The 23,067-nt window shown below is 38.3% G+C and overlaps 1 protein-coding gene across 1 annotated transcript in view; it reads left to right on the top strand.

Annotated features, from left to right (window-relative positions):
• LOC137041189 (leucine-rich repeat-containing protein 52-like) overlaps nt 1-19,981 on the top strand; it is a 52,143-nt gene extending 32,162 nt beyond the window's left edge. The window contains exon 2 of the mRNA XM_067417215.1: nt 16,953-19,981. Coding sequence (XP_067273316.1) covers nt 16,953-17,299 — 347 coding nt within the window. The 3' untranslated portion in view covers nt 17,300-19,981. The remainder of the gene's footprint in view (nt 1-16,952) is intronic.
• The last annotated feature ends 3,086 nt before the right edge of the window (nt 19,982-23,067 follow it).

The following is a 23,067-nucleotide window of genomic DNA, read 5'->3' as shown; positions in this document are numbered from 1 at the left end:
TGTGATTACTCGTAAATGTTTAGGCTCCATCTAGAATCTTTGTGATTACTCGTAAATGTTTAGGCTCCGTCTAGAAACTTTGTGATTACTCGTAAATGTTTAGGCTCCATCTAGAATCTTTGTGATTGCTCGTAAATGTTTTGTGCTCCCTCTAGAATCTTTGTGATTACTCGTAAATGTTTTGTGCTCCCTCTAGAATCTTTGTGATTACTCGTAAATGTTTAGGCTCCATCTAGAATCTTTGTGATTACTCGTAAATGTTTTGTGTTCCAATCTAGAAACTTTGTGATTACTCGTAAATGTTTTGTGTTCCAATCTAGAATCTTTGTGATTACTCGTAAATGTTTAGGCTCCATCTAGAATCTTTGTGATTACTCGTTAATGTTTTGCGATCTCACAAGAAATTCTGTGATTGCTCATAAATATTTTACGTTTTCCACAAGAAACTTTGTGATTACTCGTAAATGTTTTGTGCTCCCTCTAGAATCTTTGTGATTACTCGTAAATGTTTTGTGCTCCCTCTAGAATCTTTGTGATTGCTCGTAAATGTTTTGTGCTCCCTCTAGAATCTTTGTGATTGCTCGTAAATGTTTTGTGCTCCCTCTAGAATCTTTGTGATTGCTCGTAAATGTTTTGTGCTCCCTCTAGAATCTTTGTGATTACTCGTAAATGTTTTGTGTTCCAATCTAGAATCTTTGTGATTACTCGTAAATGTTTTGTGTTCCATCTAGAATCTTTGTGATTACTCGTAAATGTTTTGTGTTCCAATCTAGAAACTTTGTGATTACTCGTTAATGTTTTGCGGTCTCACAAGAAATTCTGTGATTGCTCATAAATATTTTGCGTTTTTCACAAGAAACTTTGTGATTACTCGTAAATGTTTTGCGTTCCCACAATAATCTTTGTGATTACTCGTAAATTTTTTGAAGTCCCACAAGAAACTTTGTGATTACTTGTAATTGCTTGTGATTTCTTTGTGATTCTTCCTTTTTGTAAAAATGTGCCTGTTATAATGGGTTGATCGGAGCTCAGGTAGAATATCCTCTCAGAGCCCCTCTATAGCAGACAGCTAGCCAAATCTGTTTACCACTTTCACTAAGATTATAAGGGCATACAAACTCGTGAAAGAAACTTTGTGATTGCTCGTAATTATTTTGAGTTCTACAAGAAATGTTATGATTACTTGTTTATGTTTTTTGTTCCCACAAGAAATTTTGTTATTGCTCGTAAATGTTTTGCAGTCCAAAAAGAAACTTTGAGATTGCTCGTAAATGTTTTGTGCTCTACAAGAAACTTTGTGATTGCTCGTAAATGTTTTGTGCTCTACAAGAAACTTTGTGATTGCTTGTAAGTGTTTTGTGTTCCCCAAAGAACTTTATGATTGCTCGTAAATGTTTTGCAATCCAACAAGAAATTTTGTGATTGCTTGTAAGTGTTTTGTGTTCCCCAAAGAACTTTATGATGGCTCGTAAATGTTTTGCGTTCAACAAGAAACTTTGTGATAGCTAGTAAATGTATTGCATTCCCACAAGAAACTTTGTGATTGCTTGTTAATGTTTTGTGTTCCCCAATTGAAGTCATTAAACATAATTTTGGGAGGAGTATACCTATCTAATCTTCCAATTAATACCAAGGTATAAAACCAGTAGCTTACCTCTTCCTGTTGTTATTTCTTGCAGCATGACTCCTCTTCCCCTGCTCCTCCTTTTTGCTAAATGTTGACTGTTATACTGTAATACCCTTGGACCTTCAAGGACACCTTTACTGATTGGCAGGTTCAATATGGTTAGGTATTGGAGAGGACTTCAGAGATAGAGACAGGAAAGGGAACATTTAGGTGTCGTACACACAGAGAGTTTTAGCTGTATAGATTAACATTTTGTATCGTATCAGTATTTTTGCATCGTATCAGTATTTTGTCCAGATGGATCTGCCATTTTGGGAGCGTGAAACCGCTATTTTTTGAAGCCAGGTCCCAAAGAATCCAAGAATAAGTCTGAAAAACGACACCCTGGCACTGTCATGTGTACAGCCAATCTGTATATTTAGTGAAGCGATGATGTCATCACCCCACGCCTCAACTCTATTCAGACATCGCTTTGGCATGCTCCAAATCTTTTCCTGCCTTTACATGCACGTGAACTTTAATGACACCCCATTTTTAATCTGTAGGGTTTAATATAGAGTTAATTCACTCTTTGCAGCTACAACAGCTTCAGCTCTTCTGGAAAGGCTTTCCCCAAGGTTTAGGAGTGCATTTAGGAATTTTGATCATTCTTCTAAAAGTTCATTTGTGAGGTCCGGTACTGATGTTGGATGAGAAGGAGTGGCTTGCCATCTCCGCTCCAATTCATCCCAGGGGACGGATTGACAGTCTGTGCATTCTGGAAAAGTCCAGAACGGCCGTCCAACCAAAGGCCATCGCCCGGCCGTCCACAAAAAAAAAAAAAAAAAAGTATAACGACGCAATAAGACCATAAGGCCTGTTGTGATAGTCAATAAATCAATTAAACTTGGTGCTTGTGTGATGAGACGTCATGCTCGGCAAGATTCGCCTGGAACTCGTGCTTCTTCGGTTGCGGAGTAGCACTCAAAGTTTGACATGCACACCAAACGAAATGTGGTCTCGTACACTCCCCGTTGACGTCATTTTTGCCGCGTGCACCAGTGGCGGCTACTGGTCTGTCAGAGAGGGGAAGCTCATTTTCGGCCAATTGTCTTATTTATTTAAAAGTAAATTCTGCACTACGTTCCTTTTCAAGAAAATGGTCTTTTACCCTGTGAATGAATGAACGATCTAAAAAAATAAACTGAAACAAGGAATGTGGTGTATAATTGTGTGAAATGTATGATGAAAATGAAGCAATTTCGCCAAGCAAATATCAAAGAAATAGGTTGCAGCAGTTAGTTTTTATTTCGACTGAACTTGAGAAATTCGCGATAGGACTGAGCACGAATAGGCTAGCTTCAGTGATTCCTTATAGTACAGAATCGCTGTCAGTCAAAAGGAGATGCAGACCCTCCAATCAACACGCAGAAGCTCGGAGTCCGGGCCAGCCCACTCCCCATTCACTCCCAGAGACGCTGAGCGTCCGTGGGCGGGACATAATTGCAGCGTTTATCCAATGACCGTCTAGTTTCGAAGCGCTGAAAAAAAACGTTCAAAGCAGCCCCATTGAAGTCAATGGACGCTGGGCTTCAATAGGGAAATGCACTGTGACGCTGCGGGAATGTATGAGAAGGAAATCGAGTCAGCCGACCTGCTATATGTAACTGATTCTGAACAAACTCGTCTTTGAGATGAACGTTTTCTAACGCATTTTTAGTCAATACAATGTTAATATAATAGTACATATTTGACCATTAATTTTGTGACATTATAAGGGAAGCCGAGCTTCCCTTGCAGTCTTAAAGAAATCGCCACTGGCGTGCACCCTCACGCTCGTGCAGACCTATTGAGTATACTGAAGTTAGCAGTTTGATAAATGCAAGTTAATTCTTCAGTTCAATCTTTGTGTGCTAAAAAGCCACATGAATTCCTGTAGAGATAGCAATACACAATCTCCTTTCTTTGCCAAATAAATGAAAAGCATGTCATCAATGTCTTCTCTTGCTGCAGGCTGTATCAAAATCTCACCAAGCTTTCCTCAGAGAAGGTCAAGTTCTGTTTGTGCAGGATTATATTATGTATCCTAAATTGTGGATAATTAAGCTATATATCATATGCTGTAGTACATTTCTGGAAAATTATTAAAAGAAAAAACAAGAACAATACAGAACTGAAAACCGTGACCCTAAAACCGTGATACGAACTGAACCGTGGGTTTTGTGAACCGTGCCACCACTAATATGCACCTAAAACACAATCATCCGTCTCAGTTTTCATGCATTTTTTGTTACCAGACTGAGAGTCCATTGCTTTTGTTGTTTTTGGTTGTTTTGTTCATTTATTGTGGATATAATTTTTTTTCCCATTTTCAGTGTTAAATAGTCTTTAGAAATAAAAGTCCATTGATCTTTGAAAAGGTGTACCTGCATTATTATGCCATTATCATTATTTTAGATGAAAATGGTCTCAAAAACGACAATATATCCTTTATTGCAATAATTTCTTGGCCAATTTCATCCAGCAAAATTTGTTATCGTGACAGGCCTACATGAATAGCCAGCAGCAGGGGCACTAAAACGATCACTTATATGCTGCTACGTGCAAAAAAAAAAAAAAAATGTTCATAACTTTATTATCATCATTGGTTTTGAGATGTTACTTGTTGTGAATACCTTGTCTGATAGTCTGACAGTATGGTGGCATTAGCATAGTGCATAGTGTCTGTTGCACACGACTCACTGTTAAATCCAACAGCCGTTCTGACTAAGACTTTTTAGTAAACATTACTTAATGTCCAATAATTTGAACTTACTTAAAACAATGTAGTAATCTGAACTATTTGCATGCTATGCTTTTGTTACTTAGAAAACCCAAGTAAACATTACTTGGCTGGTTTGAGTACCATTTTGCCAAAGAAAAAAAACAACAACAACAAAAAAAACAGGTGGGCAGGGAAAAGGTTGAGGCGGGGCAATTCTTAATAGACTTTTCTCTAATTTCCTCCACTTCTTCAGTCATCGTTCTTCTTAGTTGCATTCACTCCTTTTCCAGTCATCTTGAATGTTATTGAAAATACAACTAAATATTTTGGGAAAGCGTCACATAAGCTGACTTCATAAATTTATGGTGATCAGTGTTCCCTTTGGTTGGGCACTTGGAACTTAATTGATATTACTATAAATCTCTTCCTATTGATGCAGCAATGCAACACGAAATCACAGTTATCTGATTTCAAAGGAAGGGAAGTAATAAGTGTATATATGTACACACACACACATATAAAAATGTAATACCAATAAATGATCTTTTAACATTTTATTGCTAACACTTATGACACACTTTTAATTGTGTTGATATAATGCCTCTATATTTGTGACAATATCCAACAAATGACCATGCTTGAGTCACACACAGACTTCACCATTCAGCATGCAAAACACAACAATGGTAACATTTTTTTTTTACACTTAATAAGAACATTAGAAGTTAATTTGCTGTAATTATTGGGGTTATACAAAAAATAAAGCCAAAAATGGAGTTATGATTGTCCTGTGATTAATTTATTCATGCTGCAATGCATTCTGGGAGTACACTTCCTCAGCTCACAGATAGAATTATGTCGACACAACTTGATGACACAACTTAAACCACAACTTGGTTTAAGTAAGAACAACTTGATGCAGTTAAGCTTACTTATTTGAGTGTTAAGTTCAGCGTACTTGAGAATTTTAAGGCAATCAGTTTCCACACATTCTTCTAGTAAAATGAACAAGTAGACATTAAAAGAACTAGTTAAAATAACTATTTTGTTTGAGTTCTGTTTACAAACCCCAACTTATAAATGTAGGTTGGCTGAACTTTTGAAATTGAGTTACTTGTACTCAAGTTTTATGGTTAACTCTACAAAGTAGTAGCAAGTAGTATCAAGTCAAAAATGATGACCTAATTTGCTTGAAAATTCTGAGGCAATCAGTTTCCACAGCTTTTCTAAGTAAAGTCAACTTAGTACTTTTTACAGTGTAGGGGCGAATGGCCGGATGATGGGCCTATTTGGGAGAAAGTCCAGGGCTGTTTTTTAGCCCCAGTCCGTCCCTGATTCCTCCCAAAGGTGTTCTACTGAGTTGAGATCAGCACTCTGTGCAGGCCAGTCAAGTTCCTCCACATCAGACCCACTCATCCATGTCTTAATGGACCTTGCTTTGTACACCAGTGCGCGTTCATGCTGGAACATGAAGGGGCTATACCCAAAATGTTCCTACAAAGTTGGGAGCATGAAATTGTCCAAAATGTCTTGGTACTGAAGCATTGATTTTATACACCTGTGGCCATGGAAGTGATTGGAACAGCTGAATTAAATTATTGGAGGGGTGTCCCAATACTTTTGGCAATATAGTGTAGCATCAAACTACTATTTAAATAAAGTGCAAATAAAATATTGCTATTATAAGTGCAAATAGCCTATCCCATAATTTATTATTATTATATACATGTTTTGTATGAATGCTAGTTTTTTATTATAGCAAATTCTGAGCAATTAAACCTTTGCTTGAGTATGTAGCTATTTGAAATGAGATAGATAGACAGACAGACATACAGTCTTCTTACATGATGCTCAAACTCCAATTTGCAGCTCTATTTATCCTAGCGGTGCCCAGGTCATCTGAAGGAGGCATATCTGACAGGTCTGTCCCTGGTGGCGTTGCCGGGAGTGACCCCTTTCCGAGACCATAATTACTAGAGTTGACTGAAACTGTACAACGAGGCAGGATGTCACTCTCTGTTCAGGTTTATCTGGCTGCTATTAGACCCATGCAGGGTGTTCCACTAAAATAGTTCCCCCTTTGCCTGACTTTGTTTGTTTTTGCTTTAAGAACCTGGTGGGGCATTAAAGAACAGGCTTCTAGGTTAACACTGTATGCCATATTTTAAGTCAAGTCACCTTTATTTTTTGTAGCACTTTACACAATACAGATCGTTTCAAAGAGGCTTCTCAATAGTAACAAATTCAAATTCTGCTGTAAAGCAGGTCTAACAAGCCAATATTGTCATTATCCAGTCAGTTCAGTATGGATTTAGTTAGGTTCAATAACTTTAAAGTTTATCAAATGCGCATACGTAGTTGATACGCAAAAACACATTTTTTAGAAGGGTTAAAACATTTTTGAATAAAATGTTTGTTTTTGCAAGAGATCTGTGATGTTTTGTATCTTGGGTTCATGTTTTATGAGGCATAGTTTCAGAAATTGTGTGTAAGCAATAAAAAAAATTTAAAAAAATAAAAAAATGCTGATTTGATGCTCAGAAAAAATGATTATTTTTTACTAAAGTTGAAAACAGTATATTTCGGTGGAAATCGTGATACATTTGTCAGGATTCTTTAGTAAATGTGGAAATTTTGGATCCACATAAGGAAAACAGCCATATCATAATGATGATTTTTTTGAAAATGTAAAATTCTGCATGTTTTCTGTTTTTGCACCTGTATTTGTTGTCTGTAACAGATGCCTGCCCATATCATAACCAGTGTTTAGGGTTAGGAGGAGATAGAATATTCAGTTTCTACAGCATAAAAATCATTATGTATATTGAATGTCCCCGTACAACGTGAAAACTTTGTGTGTGTGTGTGTGTGTGTGTGTGTGTGTGTGTGTGTGTGTGTGTGTGTGTGTGTGTGTGTGTGTTCCTCTCCTCTTTCACATATAACATTTATGAACTGTACAGAGCTTTGAGGGTTTTTTTTTTTTTTTTGGGGGGGGGGGGGGGGGGGGGGGTGGTTACACAGCTGAAATAATGTCCAATCTCAAACAACAACAAAAAAACATTTGCTATACCTTTGGGGTAAGCGGAAATGGTGACTTGTGGGTAATTTGACGGTGGGCAAAGTGAAATTATCTCTGTAATGACACATTCTTAGCAATCTAATGAGCAATCGCCTTCTTTCAGTGTGTGTCACAGATGATGACGAGGACTGACGCAAGAGACCGTGTTTTGAGCTAATATGCCCTTGAGGAAAGAAGGATGGATTGAGAGAGGAAAAGACCAAGAAAGAAAGGTTAATAACTATATAGAGGGAGGAGGACACATTACACATAAATGACAGAGTTGTGGTTCTAGGACTTTAGATAATGAGAGTGAGGGATTTTTCCACACACACATAAACCCTTATAGTCTGGGAGGTAATGTAAGGTCATACATTGGACAGGGGTTGGAGAGACGTGTGCGTGCATGCGCATGTTTGTGTGCGTGTGTGAAAGAAACATTTGAGGGCATAGAGGTCTGTTCAGTGTCACATTATCTTTGCATCTTGTTAATCTTTGATCCATGCAGCATAAAGAAACACGTTCATTTCTGTCACCAGAGCGCAGACCAAACCAAATCAGCCCTAGTTCATGTGCCTGAAACACAGCCAAATATAGCTCATGTGCAAGCTTGTGCAATCTAATGTCCTGTCAGTATGAACTCAAATAGTCTTATGAACACTTAATTCAACGCATAAATGTGTGACAGAGCAGAGATTTACAAGCTCCTCATTCAACCATGTGCTAATAGGAAAACAGGATTTATGTTATAGAACTAATTGGGAGATGTTCTTGCCTGTAACTCATGTTTTTAACATGGAGGTCATTTATAACGTGTTCACAAATATATCTAAGAGTTGTGGTCTGAAGGAATGTTCTGGATTAATTTACCATAAAAAATAAATGAATATTATTAATAAAAAAAACTGCAATCATATACTACTTCAAAATTGGTAATTGTCACACTGCTGTGTTTTAAACGCACCTAAACACAATGATGAAGGGATTTTGATCGGTAGTGTATAAAATAATAATTTAAAACCAAAAACTGTTGAAAGAAATGCAGTTACAGTGTAAGGTATTTAAAAAATATTAAAAGTAGTTAATATTTTTGTTAATTCTTGTGCACAAATTTGTTATTAAAATGAGACTAAAATGATCCTTTTGCACTTAACATGTACCTTAATTGCATCTTGAAGGGCATTCAAAGTTCAGACTTGGTCGTTTTATAATCGGAAAGTATCTAATCTGTAAAAACACAAGTGACCAAGTTTAAATACCTCAACAGAGCATTCCTCTAAGATGGCATGTGGCTAATATAACAGCACAGAGCGCCTCAAATAGTTCCATGTTTTTCTTGTTTGTCCTGATATTACCTCATAGCTCATATGGCTCTAGTAGGAGACCAACTTGACAGCAAATAAAGCCCAGAGGTTACACCGTCTCTGCTGGGGCAGGTGGTTGTTCCTGGCCCAGTTCACAAGGGTACAGGACACACTAATCATCATAATGACTTGCATAATGTCAGTCTGCTATTTTTTGCCTGTATGAGAGAAGATTAGTTACCTGTAATCCCCGTCTTTAGCATCAGGTGGTCTTTTTCACACTTCTCTGTTGAACATGAGACAAACATGTTCAAATGTTGTTCTCATTTTTTTTTTTTTTTTTTGTGACCAATTAGGCGCACTGGGTAAGGTATATAGCAATGGTGGGGAACATTGATCCAGAAGGACCACTATCTTGCAGAGTTTAGCTACCCTGAAAAAAAAAACACTCACTTGCCTGTAACTTTAGTAATCCTGAAGACCTTGATTAGCTTCAGGTGTGTTTGATTAAGGTTGGAGCTAAACTCTGCAGGAGAGTGGCCCTTCTGGATCAACATTCCCCACCTCTGGTATATAGGGTGCCTATAAAGAGAACATGATCAACTTTAATTGTCTGAAGGAAGACTTTCAGAAATGCTGGAAGTATGGTGATGTGACAGTGTCTCATTCCCCTTCTCAGGGAACCATGGTTACAGTTGTAACCTGAGACACTAGGGACTTTAAGAAACAGCTATTGATTGAACGTCAATGGCGACCAGAAGTAAACAGTTAACTGCCCTAGCTAAAGAATGTAAAATTCACTAAGCAACAATAAATAGTATAATGGATGGTATAATGGATAATTTTATCATTAGACAAAAATGTATTAAACTATTCATTAAACAAATGGTAGCTTTTGGCATTCAATTATATACAGATACAGTTAAAATGCCACATAACAATAAAATATAACATTAACTTATCTAATCTGTCACGTATTAACGACTACAGAAAATCAGCTATTCTCCTTGTTGCTTTAGAACATCACAAATTAGCATTTAAAGTTGCCCATGTGCAATAGAAAGCCATTGCTGTTCAAGTTCCTGTTATCTTTCAAAGTGGAGCTCTACACTGCATCATGAGCTGACGCTATAGGAACAAAATACCCACTTACCATACTGACAAAATGCCTGCTCACTGTGCTTGTAAATTATCCAGCGAGCTAAGCTGTGGCCAAAAGCATTGCCATACAGCTCACCCATGACCAAAAACTAGATATCCACAGCTCAAATACCACCCGTATTCCCAGACCTATCACTGAATCTGGGGCAGACCTGGCTAGATAGCTGACAGACTCGCTCCATCTGTTCAGTAATGGTTAATGTTGGCTCCAAGCCTGAACCTTGAGCCAAGACTCAATGGACAGAGAGTTGCGGTAAAGAACACTTTTATGCTCTATCCCATTTATTAAATATATATATATATATTAAAGTGGCATGAACATGAGCCAGGAATGGTTTATCCCACAATCTCACAAACTCATCATGGAGATCGGGCATAAAAGGAAGGCTTACAGGAGAAGGTCGCCTATAACTCATGTATAATACAAATTTTACATTTTAACCACTTGGTGGAATTGGCCGACGTTTCCTTGGGTGCTGTAATAGGGCTGTAATAGTGAGTAAAATCTTTTTTGAGTATAAATATGCAGCTATAATGCATGTAGGTGATTTTGAATTGATATTTCATGTTGATATTCAATGGCTACACAAACTGATCGTAGTGTTTATATCTTTGTAAGACCGGCGAATCTATAGAACAATGACTAACTTTACTGCACTCCACGAGCCCCCTATTGGTCTGGAGCATTTCCGTTATGTTGTGGCTTTTTCATTGTGTTGTGGCTTGTTACGTTGTGTTGTGGCTTTTTCGTTGTGTTGTGGCTTTTTCATTGTGTTGTGGCTTGTTACGTTGTGTTGTGGCTTTTTCATTGTGTTGTGGCTTTTTCGTTGTGTTGTGGCTTGTTTCCATTGTGTTGTGGCTTTTTCGTTGTGTTGTGGCTTGTTTCCATTGTGTTGTGGCTTTTTCGTTGTGTTGTGGCTTGTTTCCATTGTGTTGTGGCTTTTTCGTTGTGTTGTGGCTTTTTCATTGTGTTGTGGCTTGTTTCCATTGTGTTGTGGCTTTTTCGTTGTGTTGTGGCTTGTTTCCATTGTGTTGTGGCTTTTTCGTTGTGTTGTGGCTTGTTTCCATTGTGTTGTGGCTTTTTCGTTGTGTTGTGGCTTGTTTCCATTGTGTTGTGGCTTTTTCGTTGTGTTGTGGCTTGTTTACGTTATGTTGTGGATTTTTCATTGTGTTGTGGCTTTTTCGTTGTGTTGTGGCTTGTATACGTTGTGTTTTTATTTAGTTGTGTTGTTAACTTATGTATACTTTTAAAATTTTGTTGTGTTGTGCACTACTGAGCCACCGTACAAATGCCTTCCTAAAGACAAAGAAGCTGATGACGTTCTCTCTAGGTGCCCTTATATACCCTGCTGGCGCACGTGAAGTCATCTGACTGTAGTAGCCAATCAAAGACTGCCGTGTATCCCACATGCTTCAGAAACCGGCTCATGTTCGCATAGAATCAACACATGATGCAGTGCAGAATTCCACTTCGAAAGGGAAGTCATGTAAATGGGTAAAAAGAATCGATCCCCAATAAAACAAATCTATAATAACTTCTTACACTTAATTTAATTCAAATTATTTTAGTTTCTTCATTTATATTATATCATTTATAATTGATTTAGGGGTTTATTGTCTCAGGTATACAAACTACCTCATCAAATCGGGATTCTAAACACTTTGTTTAAAGATCATTCAAGCTCAAAAATACCTAATTTAGAAAGTACTAGGTAACTTGATACGATTTTACTGAAAGTTTAGATAGTCACCAGGGTTGGCTGCTTCCTTCTTTGGATGTGTACCAATTCATTTTTGGATTTATTTCCATATGAAACATAATGAAGTTTGCTGTCATCTCATAATGACTGATCACAGAGTTTCGAAGTACATTGAGGCTGTGGTCAATGTGTTCATTAAATCTCTGCTGAATGCAGAACTCTTTCCAGGGCAATCTAATCCAGAGGTGATTTATTGCCGGCTCTATTCTCTCTCAGTCTCTTCTTTATCATAGAGGTGCTTTTTGATTAAAGTTGAAATGACATAATTTCTCGTAACTCACACTGTCAAACCATCAGACATGTATTATTATCTTTGGGGACAAAATATATTTAGTGAAATGTCATAAAGGTGAAAGACATGAAGAAAAGAGATCTTTATCTTCCTTTTTGTGATCGCTCATTTGTTTTAGAAAGTACCAAATAGTACCAGTACCATTTTTTTTATTTTTTTATTCTTGGTTATGCAGAGGTTAAGGGAACATTCCTTTGTATAATTTTGCAAACATTATGGGATGGCAATTTTGAATGTTCTCTGCAGACGTAGCGATGAATAAATAACTTTGTTCTAATGTTCTAAAAACATTACTGAATTGACCGTTATATTAACATTACTAGAAACGTTTGTTAATAACTTTAAGGGATCCTTGCCAGGTTGTTAGGGAAGTTCAGAGAATGTTCCCTGTTAGCTGAGCACCCACTGTGTGTAATGAGAAACTGCTGAAGATCACTGAAGTTCATTTGTGGCCAGCCTCAGTCTCAGTCTCAGTGTGAGTGTGTTTGTGGATCATTCTGTCAGGCTGATATGTTGAGCTGACAGGCTGATGCTCTGTTGGGCTCAAGCTTTAAGATGGGGATGATGGTTACTGACCTGTTTCTTCCTCAGGGCCACTGCTGGAGGGCTCAATATGCTCTGTGTGTGTGTGTGTGTGTGTGTGTGTGTGTGTGTGTGTGTGTGTGTGTGTGTGTGTGTGTGTGTGTGTGTGTGTGTGTGTGTGTGTGTGTGTGTGTGTGTGTGTGTGTGTGTGTGTGTGTGTGTGTGTGTGCGCGTGCGTGCGTGCGTGCGTGCGTGTGTGCGTGTGTGTGTATTTTTGTTTGTGTATTTTTGTTTGTGTTTGTGTGCGTATGCTGAGTCAGTTTTTGCTTATGTGAGTGTAAGAAAAAGACACAGGATAAAATTGTGACAGAATAAAGACGAGAAACAGAACTTGAGTGTTTAATAACAAACTCTTATTGGTCAAGATTTAGCAGGAAATATTTCAAAAATATTTAAATATTTAATATTATTAATATATTTTAAATATTTTTAAGGAATGTATTCCAAAATATTTTCAATTTAATTTACCCCTGTAGTGGCTTTTTTTGGCATTTATTTGCAATATAAATATTTTTAATAGGTTTAAAAATATAATAAATATTATACCTTTAAATATTATAAAGGTCAGTTTTGATCAACTTATTGAATACAAATATTTTCTTTCAGAAAAAAAGTAATTAAGGGTATAATTATTCACATTTTCACATTTTGCAAGGGGTTCACATAGTTTTTCTTGTTTTCTTGCCAATATATATATTGGCAAGAAAACAAGAAAAAATGTGTGACCCCTTGCAAAAATGTGAATAATTTTAACGAAATAGGAGGGATTATACAAAATGCCTGATATTATTTTATCTAGTACTGTCCTGATTCATATTTACATAAAAGATGTTTACATATAGTCCACAAAAAAAATGCTGAATTTATAAAAATGCCCCTGTTCAAATGTTTACATACACTTGATTCTTAATACAGTCTATTGTTACCTGGATGATCCACAGCAGTTTTTTTGTGTTTCATGAAGGTTGTTCATGAGTCCCTTGTTTATCCTGAGCAGTTAAACTGGCCAATTTTCTTCAGAAAAAAACATCCAGGTCCCGCAAATTTTTGAAGAGAGTGGGTGGCTTACCATACAAACAAGACTTTGAGAGTACTTCTTGTTAAACTGTTTACTTTTGTGAGGAAGAAAATACTTCAAGCAGGCTACAGTATGTCCACCAGTTGTGAAATTGTGTGACAGTTTTAGAATTTTAATGTTCACTACAAAGAGTCTAGGGTATTATAATTGTTTTCTATTTTTGGTAGACTTTTCTTAAGGGGGGGGGGGGGGGGTGAAATGCTGTTTCATGCATACTGAGCTTTTTACACTGTTAAAGACTTGGATTCCCATCCTAAATATAGACAAAGTTTCAAAAACTAATGTTGGACGTTTGATGGAGTATTTCTGTGTTAAAAATACTCCTTCCGGTTTCTCACAAGTTACGGAGAGTTTTTTTTTCGAGTATGGGTCGACTTGACGTTAATAGAGCGGAAGGTCCTTGTATGGGCCGTACGGGCTCTTCTCCCACAAGGGTGCGCGTGCGTGACTAGAGCGAGAGAGGAAACGCACGCCCATAAACACTCTCTCAGGTGCAGATCCACTCGTCCGTGAATACCTATGTCGGTTATAGTCCGCGCCGCGCTCCACTTTATTCCTATGGGTGACATCAAGCGACTTCAACGCTTCAGCACAGCATTTTGGGAAGGCAGCGCTGCATTTGAACCGATTTGAACGCAGAAATGACGGGAAGCTTCACAACATCGCTTCAGTCGCATCACATAGTGGATTTCACTCCCCCTTTAATGCATCGTGTTTCCTTCTGGAGCATCAGTGAATATTTGAACCTATTTTAATAGTTCTGTTTGAGTCCCTTAGTTGTCATCCTATTGAAAAGATGGATCTCAAAATCATACAGTTACTGCTGGAGAGGGTTCAAATATTCAAAAGATATTGGAAAACTGAATAATTTGAGGCACCTGGAGGATTTTTCTGAAGAACAATTGGCAGTTTAACTGCTCAAGACAAAGGGACTCATGAACAACCTTTACAAAACACAAAATCAGCCGTGGATCATCCAGGTAGCAATACACAGTATTAGAGGGATAGTTTACCCAAAAATGTAAATTTGATGTGACCCTCAGGGCATCCAAGCTGTAGGTGTGTTTGCTTCTTCAGTAGAACACAAATGAAGATTTTTAACTCCAACCTATTTCTATGAGTGACACTATAAGAGTAAAAAACAGCTAGACATACAAATCCATATTAAACCCTGTGGCTCGTGACAACACATTAGGGGTTGAACGACTTCCAATTTTTTAAATTCGACATTTATGTGATGAAAGTCGAGTCAACGTCGACTAGTAGCTGCTGATGACATCATTATGAACAAATAAGCCTGAACCTTGAGCTGAGACACGAACACGGATTTTCTTGCGCACATGATATGATACATACAGCACTGCTGATAAGGTTATTGGTCCTACATAACAGCTTTAGTATCAATTCTTTTGTCTTATGGTCGTTATATTTCTCACAGATTTCTGCTTGTTCTGAATAAGATACAGATAAAGTAGCACAATAAAAATTACATATGAATGCATTGGTGAGGGATTGCGTATGAATTAATTCTACCTGCCAGTGTCTCTCTAATAATAGTGGAGCTGTGAGTTTTTTTTATTAAGAAATATATGCTAGAACTTCTTAGTTTCTAAGCTAATTTTATTGATAAATCACAGAACAGTGTTGACAACACATTTCTGCGCTATTGAATGGTTTTGAGGTTTAGCGCAATGATTAACTTACGTGTATAATAAGCATGCATTCTCCCAATCAATTTTCAGCCTCCAGATGGTATAATCAAACATATCTTATGGAGAGCTCTCGGAGTATGCATTTATTTGTCATTTTTAACTATTGAAAACAGAGCCTGCGTGTCAGGAAATTGCTTGTCCTGTTGCGCCCTCTATAGGCTAGTGACTAGTCGACGTCAAGCTTAAAGCGTCATGGCAGAGCATTAAAGTCAAGTCGATTAGTTGGTGCGACCCCTACAGAACTTTGTGTCTTTGATGTCTTAAGACACAAAATGATCAGTATTTGTTATTTTTTTATCTCATATCAGATGGATCTTATCGAATATTCCCAACGCCATTACCTCCGTAGATTAAGGTCAAAAACCCAGCGCGATCATATATATATATATATATATATATATATATATATATATAGATTACTCATTAGTGCCTGCACGTAACACGGATCGGTCAATTGAGGCATATATGTAAATACTGTATATGATCACACCGGGTTTTTGACCTTACTTGATGGAAGTAATGGCGTTGGGAATACTAGATGAGATTCGTTAGCCTAGAAATCTAGACGCACCCTAGCTGCAGCAAATCTAAACTGCCGCGAGTATCTTCTAGCAACTCTCAATACACTTCTGAGCTGTAAAAACCAAACTCTGGTCGGGCCAATTACATCGTGTATAGAGTCGGTGGGTGGGGCTTAACATAATGACGAGTTGCGCTTGCGTGCTACTAGGAAACACTGAGCCTGTCGAACGGCGGTCTTTTGAATCAGCTTTGACCGCGATTCTGGAAGACTTGGAGTTAAGCTTTTCTCTGAGAAAAGAACAAAGAACGGCACTGAAGTCATTCTTAAAAAGGGAAGATGTGTTCAGAGTTTTGCCGACCGGATACAGCGAAAGTTTAATCTGTCAACAAGCTCTGCTTCACCTTCATTGCTCTGGTTGGTTGTAGCTCTATCCTATCGCGTGCAGAGGGAGTTTGAAAGACAACCGTTTATCCCGCCCCTCGGATTGAGCCCTGCCAATGGTGAGTTTCCAGACCAAACATTGCCAGGCTAGAGATTCGTCTGATATGAGGTAAAAAAAATAACACAAATACTTTTCTCAGTTTCTCGCAGAAATCGTTTTCGTGTCTTAAGACATCAATGTGTCTCCACAAGTCATCTCATGTCTCTCATGTCTGTGTGTGTTTTTACTCTCATAGAAAAACACCCCATTGACATGCATTAAACAAGCAATGGTTGGGGTTAAAAAAAATTAATTTGTGTTCTACTGAAGAAACAAACACACCTACAGCTTGGATGCCTGGGAGTAAGCAGACAAACATCAAATTTTCATTTTAGGTTGAACTATCCCTTTAAGAATCAAGGGTTCATAAACTTTTGAATAAGGTCATTTTTATAAATTCAGCTATTTATTTGTCTTGTGGACTATATGTAAACCTCTTTTATGGAAAATATCTTATTCCGTACAGTACTAAAATAACATGCATTTTGTATGATCATTCTTCTATTCATATTTTCACAGATTCTGCAAGGGGTTATTATTTTTCTTATACTGTATATATGTATGATTATTTAGTTGTTTTATTCTTCTTGCCCTCATCCTCACCCATCCACTCCTCTCCCTTCCCGTCTAGATGAGGGCCAGACGGTGTGCCAGGGGCCCCCGGACATGCTGGGTCGGCGTCTGGCGGAGGTGGGCATGCAGCTGCGATCAGAATGCCACCAGGGCTTGGGTTACTGGGACTACCTGTTCTTCATCGCCATCGGCTTCGTCATCTTCAGCGCCGGGACAGTGTCGGCATGGGTGATGGGCGTGCTCATGGTGCTGTACGAGCGGTACAGCAAGAGGAAGAGCGAGGAGCTCGACAGTGAGGATGAGGAGGAGACAGTCACCCGAGGGGCAGGGTGTGGAGGAGGAGGAGGAGGAGGAGGGGGTAACCATGGCAATGGGGACCTGAGCAAACCAGGCATGCAGGTGTGACCAGAGGACAGAGGGACGCTGGGAAATATATGCTGAACAGACAGCGAGCTGCGGACAGATTCGCAAAGAAGTTTTCTTTTCTATAAAGAGGTTTTAAGTGCACTTTTTAGAATGTGTCAACATTAGTTTTAGTATAAGAGAGGAGAAGGGCAGGTCAGACAGATTAGATTTATTTCTATTCTTATTGGTGGATTCAGACAGACAGAGAGACAGCCGAGAGGGTCACAGTGAGCTGTGATTTTGACAGATCTGGGGTTGGTCTTGGTTAAATGCATAGAAGTGATGTTCTCTCACACACAACACTATCCCCAGTGTTAGTAATGTAGTTGGGGCAGGGTGACAGCGCTGTGTTTCACATTTATGAGAGAGACAGCGAGAAGGAATGAAAAAGGAAAAAGACAGATAGGTAGCGAGGCTCGAAGACTAATCCAGTAACCTATCTCAGCTTTTATTTGCTAGCTCGGTCAAAGAAAGGAATATAAATGAAGGATATACAAGGCAGTCTCTCCGGACTCATGCAGTGTGAAATGAACAATTGGAAGACAGAAGACTCCTCTAAACTGTCTGCACAACTCCACGGAAGGCTTAAAAATGCTTTTTAAGGGGTCACAGACTGACTGACTGCTCAGATTATGGATTGAGAACATTATATTGCAGGTCTTAACAATAAGGATTTCAATTCTGCTCACCCGGACAGGCTAGTTATTCTCACTTGCTAAATGTATCATCAATAAATAAACTAATTAATTCAAAAAGTTCACTGTAAAAAAGAAAAAAGAAAAATCATGACTCCAATTGAAAATGATCAGACCTAAATTTTTCAGTTGGCCAAACTGAATTTCTGTGAATTGATGCAATTAAATTCACAGAAATTCACTTCGGCCAACTGAAAAATGTAGATGTGATCAGCCACTAGAACATTCTTCAATTGGAGACCTGCATTTTTTTTTTTTTAAAGTATTTGGGATTGGTGAGATTTTTGTTTTTATAAATGAATACTTTTAAACTATTGCAAATGAATGCTGTTCTATTCTTCAAATAATCTTGAAAAAGTAGCACGTTTCCACACCAAAAAAAATGTTAAGCAGCACAACTGTTTTCACAGTCTCCAAGGCATAAAAACACAAGCACATGATTAACAAATGCAAGACCAATAGGGCACCTTATCAGTCCTGAAACTCTCTCACTTGCCCCGGGCCGCCGGACCATCCTTATTGTTGAGCCCTGTATTGGACGGGACATTATTGATCTCAGTAAGCCTGTATGCACTGCACCGAAAAGCCTTACACACAAGATGTAACCAGTCCAGCAATAACACCTCCAGGTGATACTGAGAGCAATAGAGGGAAATGTGTGAGTGTGTGCGTGTGAGTGTGTGTGGCTCGTCGCAGCAAAACCGCTATAGGTGGTGAAGAATAAAGTATGTCAGCATTCTGTAATTTTGGCAAGGCTTTTAATTTTCTTAATCAAATGTGATTTCTCCCGTGGCTACCACATGCCACTCAAGGGCAGAGCTAAAGTGACCCCTCTCCCCTCACACTGCACCATCAGCACTCGGGAGGGAATTGCGCCCACCGAGAGTGTCGTTTTAGTCTGCATTTTAGTTGTTTAACACACAATTCCATAAAGAAACTATGATAATGGCACAAACGCAAATTAAAAAAAAAAATCTGAATTCAGCACAATTCCTCATCTTGCGGGCCAGCTCTAGGCTGTGGAAGGTTCAGCAGACTAATACAATCTGGCATAGTTTACTGTAGAGCATCACCACGGCAATCCAGACACCTGAATCGGCTTTTTAAAATGCTGACAGTGATCTCGGCTGCACTGTACGTCTGGATCTATAGCTGTTTTCCATTTTTTAACTATCATTGGATGAATTGCTGCTGCTGCCATGAACACTAGAAAAGCAAACAATCTGCAGGCGGCAACAGCACAAAGTAATTTTGTAAATATTCATAGTGGCATACAATGCTAACACAGTAAGCGCCTGGTGAAACTGGATAGTAGGTGGTTAGTGAATTAGGAGCACTTTTAGCCCTGAATTACCACATAAAAAAGTGGTAAAACTCTTTTAGCAATTCTGTTTTAGCATATTTCATCCCTACATTCAGCCTCAGAAAGAGTGTGTTGAGCGGTTACATCCTCTCTGGTATTTAGTGGAGAAGGAAAGCTGTTTCGTGGTGGTGTGTGATTGAGGGTTGCTAAATCCAGCTATAATGGGTTATAGAGCTTAAGGGGATGATGTTTGTGGTCTGGGCCACTTAAAAATATCTCAGCTGCTGCTTTTATAAATCTATAGCTTCTATAGCTACTATTCTGTTGACTTCTTGTTCCTTCTTTTCCTTTAAGCTACAGTGGGTAATTTCCACATATCTAGTGACACCAAGAGCTTTTATTAACATTTCCAATAAACGTTCCATTGAGAAACTTTACATTCACTCGCAAAACTGTTGGGATGAAAGTAATATGAGGTGGGAAGAAAAACTATATTTCAGTTATTTTTCTCGGTGGAATGCAATACGTTTGTGAGCGAGCACAAAAGCATTGAAGTATAATTTTTCAATCTCATGTGTTTTCCATCCGCATGTCTCCTTAGGGGCTCAGTACCCATTTGCCATTGGTCAGTCAAACAGTCAAACCAAGTAATAAAACTATGTGAGTGGAAAGGAGTGACAGAAATTGGGCAACAACAAATAAACAAATTAATTAATAAATATATTTTATATTATAATATATATATATATATATATATATATATATATATATATATATATATATATATATATATATATATTAGGGGTGTAACGGTTCACAAAATTCACGGTTCGGTTCGATACGATACACTGGTGTCACGGTTCGGTTCGGTACGGTTCGGTATGTTTTAGATACAGCAAAAAGAAAAAAATTGGCAGAAATTACCTTTTTTATTATTATTTTATTAAAACTAACAAAGTATAATTTTTTGTTGTTGTATGATTTTACCCATCTTCTATGTAGTTACAGGAATACATTAGCTCTTTACATTAGCGTGCGGTGCGTGTTGCGTTGCGTTGCAGGAGCCCCACACCCTGTAGTGCTTTACATATGCTGCGTTTGCAGTCCGCAACTGATCCGCTGTTGCATACCACAAACACAGCATTTATTCATTATTTTTTATTTAAAATCCAAAAGTTTTTACTGAACATGCCTCGTCAGAATTCCAATTTTCTTTGTTTACTCTTTAATAGAAGTCAGGTTATGTAGCCTACTACATTTAAACAACATTTTATTAAATTCATTTATTCATATTTATATACTTTAGATTTAGCTCACACAAGTGGCAAAACATTTAAACATAGTTTATAGCCTTAAATCACAAACATTTTAAATTAGAAACTTACAATAGTCTATTCAAAAACAGCCGACTCTCGTCTTTACTTTCGTTTTTACACCCTTTTAAAAGAAATCCTGCAGGTCAAAAAGAACTTTGCTTTTCACCTCTAAGAAAGTATGAGTGCTATCCATTATGGCACCTTACCTAAATGCCAGGTAAGGTGTCGTTTTGTTGCTTTACTTGAGAATAAAAAGGCCATGTGTTGACTTTGAAACAAGAGTATATTTTAAATGAGATGCATCTGTGGTGAAATTACTAGATTTTCGCGTCAGTATGTTCATTTTAATGCGAACAATGTTCTACCACTTTAATGCAGCAACGCAGCGCAGCAAAAAATAGACTCGGTACGAAAACGATCCGTGCACTGCTGCAGACGCAACGCTCCTGGAACAGACTGACGGACAGCACCCGCGTGCAGTTTGAAAGCTGTCATCCGTTAACATGGGTACGGGAAAAAAATACGCACCGCACACGTACTGGAGACGGAGTATGTGTGAAACGGGCGTTAGGTCTCATATCCGCGGCTATAAATGGACCACTCGCCGCGGTGATGTCTTTTGCAATTTGAATAAGTTGGAAATGCTGCGGGGATAGTTTGTGGGATAGTTTGTGGCTGTTTCTCCTTTTTATCGTCTTGTTGTCGGCTTTGATTGACATGACATGACTTATTCCCGCTGCTGTACCATCAGCAAATGCGACATACCGTTGTTTTTTAATCCATCAATCTTGCCAACACCATCATAGCTTACCAAGAATCCAAAGTTCACCCAAACACCAGACCTGTTGGTTATTGGAGGATCTTCTATTTCTGTTTTTTTAAACGCAATTGCCATTTTGCCACGAGCATTCAGCGCGTAGCCTACTGAGTAAGCGAACACCTGACTGAGCAGCCTAAAACATATTTGTTTTTTGTTTTTTTTCTTTCACTTCGGCGGTGTCAGGGGCATTGGCTGTTATGTCGTTTTGGTTATTGGGCTACCTTGTTGAACGCATATTATTATATTTCACACACTTTTTTATTTTCCAAATCTAGTTAATTAGTCCAAGAACCGTTCGGTACATAATGCGTACCGCGTACCGAACCGAAAGCCTCGTACCGAACGGTTCAATACGAATACGCGTATCGTTACACCCCTAATATATATATATATATATATATATATATATATATATATATATATATATATATATATATATATATATATATATATATATATATATATATATATATATATATATATTAGCCCATTATAAAAGTGGTATCGTTTGAAAGCATTCTGGCTCTTACAAAACCCACTTCACTAAAGCTAAAATAATGCAACTTAACTCTACTTCTCTAACACGTCTAACATACTCTGTCACTAATGGTACCAAAGTCAAACGCTGTGTGCACAAACTCATTAAACCCTGTTGAAAATTTAAGTTTGTACATATAAAGCTGGTCTTTTCAGTGAGGAAGTCTCAACTTCAGGTCATGACCCTGTGCTGAATGTGTGTGTGTGTGTGTGTGTGTGTGTGTGTGTGTCAGTTCATCTCACCTTCTCAGCCCCCCTCTCTCTCTCTCTCTCTCTCTCTCTCTCTCTCTCTCTCTCTCTCTCTCTCTCTCTCTCTCTCTCTCTCTCTCTCTCTCTCTCTCTCTCTCCTTAGTTGCTGGGCAGTTTCAGATTACAGTGGAATTTCACCATGTCAGCATTTTTTGCAAAGGGTTAACCCCATTCTGAGACAGACTAATAATACCATGTCTTTAGGGGAACCAGTTTATGTTTGAACAGTTGAGCCAGGAAATACCTGGAGAGGCTTCCTCAAAAAAGAAAAGAAAAAGAAAATACAGCTAAAAAAAAATTACGCTAGGCACATACAGTAGAGGTCAATGTATTATGCTTATGTCAGCAATATAAGGGTGCAGAGTAGGGGTGGAAAACTTTATAGCAACATGCTGCAGTGTTTGTGCCATTTCCACACGCTGTGAACTCTGTGAGTGATCATGCGTGACTATGTCATCAGCCTTTAGAAGGAGAGAGAAATTGGGGCGGGGTTGTATTGGTTTTTTATTCCTCTATGAATATTAATGCGTAATTTAAGACGTGATAAAGGGGACAAGCCCTAGTGCTATCCGAGAGGAAAGTTGAGTGTAAGAGCAGGACTTTATCTGAGACTCCAGGCACTAACAGCGCCACAACACTGCAGTCTGCTCTGCTCCAAAACCGCAAGAGTAATCAGCAATGCAGCAGGGGTGGCCTGTGTCAGGAAGATCTGTAGAGATACTCTCACACACACACGTACACTCAACAGAGCTCTAATGAACTAGCAGAGAGTTCAACTATCTTTGTGAATGAATAAACACAACATCAGCAGTAAAGCAGAGTATGAATAATAGAGACTGGAGTACATG

The sequence above is a fragment of the Pseudorasbora parva genome, chromosome 15 (assembly GCF_024679245.1).
Source record: "Pseudorasbora parva isolate DD20220531a chromosome 15, ASM2467924v1, whole genome shotgun sequence".
In the NCBI taxonomy this organism is placed as follows: Eukaryota; Metazoa; Chordata; class Actinopteri; order Cypriniformes; family Gobionidae; genus Pseudorasbora; species Pseudorasbora parva.
Note: the sequence above shows the minus strand (reverse complement) of the source record. Positions and strands in the feature narration are given on the sequence as shown.